This window comes from Echeneis naucrates, chromosome 3, assembly GCF_900963305.1.
Source record: "Echeneis naucrates chromosome 3, fEcheNa1.1, whole genome shotgun sequence".
NCBI classification, from domain to species: domain Eukaryota; kingdom Metazoa; phylum Chordata; class Actinopteri; order Carangiformes; family Echeneidae; genus Echeneis; species Echeneis naucrates.
In genome coordinates this window covers 23,164,095-23,171,117 of record NC_042513.1, presented here as the reverse complement: position 1 = coordinate 23,171,117, position 7,023 = coordinate 23,164,095, and the positions used below count along the sequence as shown (strand labels likewise).

The 7,023-nt window shown below is 44.6% G+C and overlaps 1 protein-coding gene across 4 annotated transcripts; it reads left to right on the top strand.

The window, feature by feature from the left end:
* The first annotated feature begins 1,356 nt into the window (after positions 1-1,356).
* arpp19a (cAMP-regulated phosphoprotein 19a) lies at positions 1,357-4,654 on the top strand. Of its 4 annotated transcripts, none has more exons than XM_029497917.1 (3): positions 1,357-1,527; positions 2,315-2,437; positions 3,144-4,654. In XM_029497917.1, the coding sequence occupies exons 1-3, from the start codon at positions 1,471-1,473 to the stop codon at positions 3,312-3,314; spliced, it is 351 nt and encodes a 116-aa protein (XP_029353777.1). In that variant the 5' UTR covers positions 1,357-1,470; the 3' UTR covers positions 3,315-4,654. The 4 variants fall into 4 exon arrangements, with proteins under 4 accessions (XP_029353777.1, XP_029353776.1, XP_029353775.1 ...); XM_029497916.1 differs by having other exon boundaries at positions 1,357-1,533; positions 2,318-2,437; XM_029497915.1 differs by having other exon boundaries at positions 1,364-1,533.
* The last annotated feature ends 2,369 nt before the right edge of the window (positions 4,655-7,023 follow it).

Below are 7,023 nucleotides of genomic sequence, written 5' to 3'. Positions count from 1 at the left end.
TGGGGTGAGGAGAACAGAACACAAGGGACTTCTGCTGTTATTCAGAAATTAAACATCTAAATGTCACACCCACTCTGTGAAAACAAAAGTGTCCCCTGATTTTAAGCTCAGTTAAAAAAGTCAGAAGTGCAAACGAGGAATGGTTTTGTTTATAAACGAGCTGGTCTGTTGTCTCTAACTGTATACTGGTCCACCATGAGTGCATGCAGACATTCAGGTCTATTCACTGTTTCAGGTGTTTTTATACAAATCAAGCACAATGTGATCAAAAACTACAAGTAGACTGTTAAAGAAACTATCTATTATGTGTTTTAATTATAAAAGGAAATAAAAAGTGCACACCATTTAAACAAAAACTGCCCCAAAAAGTTTGCCCAGTTTTGAAAAGAGGGGATTAATCTGTCAGATTTCTGTTTCTTTAACATCTCAAAGACTGGTACAGTAGGAAACTGAAAGATGGTACAAAACGATGGCCAAACCTAAATAAACTTGAATCATTCTGGTTTGACTGAGGAAACGATAATGACGAATATAATTCACTGAGCGTTTTATGAAAGCAGCAATAATAATTTAACCTCTAGTCCTATTTCAAATAAAACGTAATGGTTTAGAGTAGTTTTGTTTTTATTGCTGTCGTTTACACTACAGAGGATAAATAGTGGGGAAAGCCCAAACATTTGACTCTCGGACAATTTTATTTCTCAAACATATTTTCCTTAGATTAATAATGTCATGGTATGACTGCTACAGATACTAATCCCAAATGTGATAAAGCATTAAGTTATGTGGAAAAACTGCACGAACAATCAGTCATGAATTTGTGAGCTCACACAGAAACGCTCTGACTTGTTCTCCGGCTCTTGATGCTGGGCGGTGCAGTTTGACAGCAGCTACAGGGTGTAACACCTGCAACAGGCAACCGCACAGCAACTCACAACACTGAAAATAAGTGTTGGTCCTCTCTGAGCAGCCTGCGGCCCGTTCGTATGCATCATGAGGCTCTGATGCTCCTTCCCTTTCATTTGGCACAGCGAGAGCAAAGAAACCAACCGCAGTGTTCAGAAGACTGCACGAAGAAACACGTTTATAAAAAAAATAAAAATAAAAAAACAACGAGGAAAGAACTTAATCAGCGCAAACATCCGCCTGCGTGCAGATCTGAGGATTATTCAGCAGGAAGCTGGATTTGTGTTGCAGCACATGGATCTAACAGCTGATCGGTGCATTACGCAACCTAAATCCGACCCCCCCCCCCCAAAAAAAAGCCCCCCCAACTGCGAGTGCACGAGAACGGGAGTAGCTCCCGCACGTGAGCGCGCGCGGTGTCTCCGCATGTGACGTCGTACTTCTGGTGCGGGAGCGAGCGCTGCGCGGCGGCGTCGTGTGGGAGCGGAGAGCCGGAGCGGAGGAGCCGAGGATCAGTCCGACAAGAGAGCTGTTCTCCGGGGCCAGCACCGCGATCATCCAGACATGTCGGGGGACAACGAAGACACGCAGACGGCGGATGAGACCACGTTGGACGAGAAGGCACCTGTGTGTTTTGTTTTTTTTGTGTTGTTTTTGGCCGCAGAGGAAGCGACGCTGACTTTGTCATAGCTAACCTACTTAGCGTTAGCTCCGTGGCCCCCCGCGCTTATTGTTGACACATCCACCCAAAACGAGCACAAAGTCTGTGCTTATTTGTCAAATTGTGGCACGATATCGCGTTACCAGCTGCCCTTCTGAGGGTTAAAGCTGCTAACAAAACGAAACCCATCGGCTGTTTTTGTTTTTTTTGTGTGTGTGAATGTCGGATGCTAAGGTTAGCAGCTAACTGTCATGACATTCACTCAGCGGCAACAGTTAGCTGCGCTGCTAACGTTAGCACAGCCGTCTTATTCCCTGAAGACAAATGACATCCGATATTATCTCCGACTGACACCGAGCGGCTGTGGGGGGGTTCAGCATCCGACATGTTCAACACATCCACGGCTAACAGCGACGGTTAATGTGCGTTAATCCGGACCGGATGCCCTGCCCGGTAATCTGAGGCTGCTGGCTGCTGGCTGCATATTTAAACACCCGTGTTGTTCTGACCGGCTCTCATAAACACTGACAGGAAATCACTGTAGCCATATTTTCAGAAATGCCAACCACATTTTATAGGTAGATAATAAGTTTTGACGCTGCTGGCTGATATTTCACTGTGGGCCTGGAGGCATCTGGTTTATACAGTCTGTTGTTGTGCAAGCAGCATTGCTTTTTGAGCAAGAGGGTCTCACTGTAATCTCACTGTCATGCTTCTGCTTTTCTTCTTATTTTTTCTTTCTCTCAGGAGGTTCAGGACAAGGTGATCAGTCCTGAGAAGGCAGAGGAGGCCAAGCTTAAGGCCAGATATCCAAATTTAGGAAATAAACCCGGAGGCTCTGATCTGCTTCGCAAACGCCTCCAAAAGGGGGTGAGTTATCTTTTCTGTTTGTCTGCTAGTCAGTCAGACATCACATGAGGATCGCTCCCGTCTCTGTGGTGGCTATGTATGAATAAACTGAAGCTGTCTGATTAAACGATTTAATGTACGATTACTTGACTTTTTCACTTTAATCGATAAGAGACTATGTTTTTGGAAATGCCTTTCGATAAATCGCATTGCACACCATCAGGACAACATTTATTCATTTCATGTGCATGGCTTTAAATTGCTAGAGGTTTATCTCAGTGTGCAACCAAGAGTGAGCTGACGCTGGAATGAGCAGTACATTGCTCGAAGATTAGTAGACAATCAACAAACAATCGAATGTGAACAAACAGATGTCTATGTGAAGCGTTTTGCCTCAAGTGAGGTGTCATAAACACATTTATACTTTTAAAGGGTATTTGAACAGTTGGTTTTTATTCACATCTGTGAAAATCTGCTAACTCTGGTGGGAAACTGGTGAAGCACATTGTCTGTGTCCATGTGTTTGCACATGATGCAAAAAAAACAAGGGCCACTCATAAAAACTTTCTTTCAGAGCACAGTTAGCCAGAAGAATGTATTTTTCTTATTGAAGATACAATTATTACTATTTCTATGTACAAAGTTATTAGAATATGACTGTTCCAAATCCATTGCTCAGAGGTGCATTTGTCATTGTTTAAACTTCAAATGTCACGTCTCTCTACAGCAAAAGTACTTTGACTCAGGTGACTACAACATGGCTAAAGCGAAGATCAAGAACAAACAGTTGCCAACAGCAGCACCAGAGAAGACCGAGATCACAGGGGACCACATCCCCACCCCCCAGGACCTGCCCCAGAGGAAACCCTCTCTGGTGGCCAGTAAACTGGCAGGCTGATGGACACAGCCTCTATATCCTCTGCAGCACTTCCCAGCCCTAACCCTCTCCACTCAAGTCTCAGAGCTGTAACTTAACCTCTCCCATCCCCCCGTACAGTACCACCTGTCCCCAGTTTCTGCCCCCTCCCCAACAGCCTGGACCCCACCGAGCAAGAACCTCCACCTAGCCCTCAGTGAACTGGCTAGCTGATACCTTCAAGTCATTTTCGTTTTAGTTTCACCCAACTTGGTACCATTTCTACTGCCTCTTGTCCTTGTTTATGTTCCTTCTGTCACTGTCCCCTTACCTTTTCACGTTTCCTCTATTTTCTCATTACTTCAATGTAAGATACACTGAAAGACAGGACATCTAATGTGAGTTTGATGAGCGGACTGTCCTCTGTATGACGGATGGACGATGGATACCACAGTGTTTACTGGCAAGAGGCTAGAGCTGCGTCTTCTGTAGTTGAAGGGCTTTGGTAAAGACATCAGGATACCACCTTTTGTGTGTATGTGTGTGTGTGGGTGTATGTGTGTAATACGCATGCTTTTGTTCGGCACAGGGGCAGACATCAACCTTTTAGAAAGTTAAACAGCTGATTTGTATAATTCACTGTATGTCCTTATTCTAAATTTTGCTGTCAATATGCTTGAGTAATGGACTGAATATAGTAATCCAGAGGCCATGCTCAGTTTTCTTAATGCTTTGATTGTGAAACGTGGAAACACGAGGGGAAGCCATACTAAAGGACCACACATTTAAGCCTATAGTGAGATAAGGAACTGCATGTGTGACGCAGGGCTTCCCAAGGCAAACCTCACTGAGTTCCATTTGAATAAATTAAGGTGAACTGAACCAACATCCAAACAGATGCTGAAAACATCATCTGCAAAAAAAAAAAAAAGAAAGCTCTGGTTTGAAAATGTTAGATCGTTTATTGAAGACATCTTGAAACAAAGAACTTCCTTGAAGTGAGGAACAGTGGGGACACCGTTGCCCTTGTTCTGAAGTGTGGTGTTAAGTTTGCATTGTTTTTATGGTGTGCCATTCGTTTCAGCCTCCAGGGACGTTACAGTCCTTTCCCTTGGTCAAAACTTCTAGTTCCAAGTTGTCATGAATGAAGTATTACCATGCAGGAAGAGCGTGGTGGAGTATGTGGGACCTGAAAGCTTAACTTGTCAGAAGGGACCATTCTTTGTGCTGTGTGAGTAGAAAGCTATTGTTCAAAATGTACTTGGAGCAGAAGTTGACACTGGGAACAAAGAGTGTAATGAATCGTGTTCAGATCTGGAAAAAAAAAACTATACTCATAAGTTAAAGTAGTTTTATCTTTAAATTGTCCTTGGCCCTGTGTAGTGCTTTTGCAGGGTCCTTGCTGACTGGATGAAGTTTACCTGCAATGTGGTAAATCTAAGCTAGCACTACATCTGTCTGAGCTGTGCATGTATGTGGCTGCCCTGCTGTCACTTTGTGCCATTTTGTTTTGTAAATAAAATAGTTTTGCACAAATGTTTACCGGTTGTGTTGAAAAATTGCGTGTTTAAGGTGAAAATGTCTCAGAAAAGGTCTGACAGTACCTGCTCATCTTCATCTGTGTCTTTTTCGTGCCTCTGCCTGTGACAGGCTGAGCTCTCTGTCCAGCCAGCCGCCGGTAGAAACATTAAACTCATAGTGACCTCACAAAACAGACACACAACAAAAGTTTTGGTCCTGTGAATGTGACTGCCCAGTAACTCGTTAAAGGATTTGTCCCCTTGGTGCAAAGTATGAACTGATCAGGGTTTGGTTGTAAATGATGAAGGTTGTTGTGACCTTGTGCAATAAAATACTTAGCACAGAATTTCACACGTTATTCATGTAAACAGTCACATCTACAACTACTCTGAGGCACGTTTACAACTCATGGCATTCCAGCTTTCCCTCAGCTGGGTGAGGACACACAACTACTGTCTTAGAGTAAATAAAATTGTACATGTGGTAGAACAACTAGTTTTGTGGAAATTGTTAACATGGTTGTTATCGAGGGATGCAAAAAAAAAAAAAAGTCGGGGACTGTCAGAGGCATTAAGGGACACTGTAGCTGCGTTATACACATCCAGTCTGTCACAGCAAAAACATCATTCAGCGATGATTGCTTTATTGTATTAATATTTGTTGGGTTGTGTTATTAGGGAAAATAAAACTTTAGCTAATCGCAATTATTTTCTGAGAGCTACACTTTATGGAGGAAAGTACTGGGCCACACCTCTTAATCACTGAATTCAGGTGTTTCCTGTTCTGCTGAGTCAGTAACTGTTCCAACACCTCCTCTGACATTAGCATCAGCACAAAAACTGGGAGCTCTGTGGAGCGACCAATCGCACCTCTATCTGGCAGCCTGATGGATGAGTCTGAGAACATTAGCTCCTGTAAAGTCTGCTGGAGGTCTTTTTTTTTTTTTTTTCCCCAGGCTGGCCGAGGTCTCTTTTCTGTTTCCAGTGAAGAGAAATCTTAACACCTCAGCCTACTCAGACATTTTGGACGAGTCCATGAGCGCACAGTTTGGGGAAGGCCCTTCTCTGTCCATGTGGGTTGGTAGGTGAGTTCAGATGAGATAAACTTGTCTGTCAGGATTAGAGTTCAGTGCTCCTGCATCAGTGTCACATCAACAATGTTCTTCCTACAGACACACAGAGAAAGTCTTCTTGGAAGACGGAGGTTGTTGCAGCTGAGGCTGCACTTGGGCTGTAAGCTGCAGTGCTCAGCTAACAGTACGTCCAGGGCCGTTTCCAAGGGCCCCTCCAGCCACTAGGGGGCCCCACAGTGATGAATGGTCAGGCCGGTCGTTAATAAGCGAGAGGGAAGACGTAAGGGATGGAAACCATTTGTGTGTGTTAAACTGAACTGATCCCTTTTGATTTAAAGAAATAAGAATAAACTAATGAAAAGTTGTGGCTTCACTGTGGATCACCTGGGATTTGGAATCTGTCCGTTGTAGTTTGGCAAACTAAGGGCCCCGACAAAGCTAGAAACGGCCCTGAGTACGTCCTCAGGAGGCTTTTCACATGTGCGGTGCTGCGGAGGGCTGTCGGGCAGCTGGACAGCCGCCACAGAGCAGGCGTCACTAACCGTGGCAGAGAAAAGGCCCCTGAGAACGGGGCCCCGACAGAGGGGGACGTTCAGGGGCTCCTTCTGCTGTCATGGTAGACGGACAGGACCTTTATTCCCCGGCCACACATCTGTTCGTCTCCACGTAGACATGGGGCCTCAGACACTTCCTGCTGCTGCCCTGCGGCTGACTTCCTGTATGACCTCTGGACTGTTCACCTCCACATGACCGGCCTGACGGAAGACGTAACCTGCTAAATTTAAGATTCTTCAACGTCATTGTTCAAACAGTGACATTTACGTGCTCTCAGGAATGAAAGAAGGAGAAGGAAACATTTTGACACATCCCTCTGTGTTTCCATCACAATGAGGCAGGCCTGTTATGGACTGATCAGATGTGTTGAGTTGTGTTTTCGTATTAACTGAGCTGTGACGACAAATTCAACAAACATCAGAAGAAAACCACCAAAAGGGACAAAAACATTTATAGACGTGGTCATCATCAGAAGGTGGAGATAAGAAACGTCTGGAAATCCTGCCAGAGTTTTATCCTCTATCCATCAATCAATCAACCTCCCTTCCTCCCTCCTTTCCTCCTTTCCTTCCTTCCTTCCTTCCTCCTTTCCTTCCTCCCTCC

Excerpts from the sequence above, each read along its gene's own strand:
- arpp19a (XM_029497915.1), top strand. The coding sequence starts at position 1,471 with ATGTCGGGGGACAACGAAGACACGCAGACGGCGGATGAGACCACGTTG. Across the intron at positions 1,534-2,314 it reads CGTTGGACGAGAAGGCACCT|GAGGTTCAGGACAAGGTGAT; the intron begins GTGTGTTTTGTT and ends TCTTTCTCTCAG. Across the intron at positions 2,438-3,143 it reads GCAAACGCCTCCAAAAGGGG|CAAAAGTACTTTGACTCAGG; the intron begins GTGAGTTATCTT and ends GTCTCTCTACAG.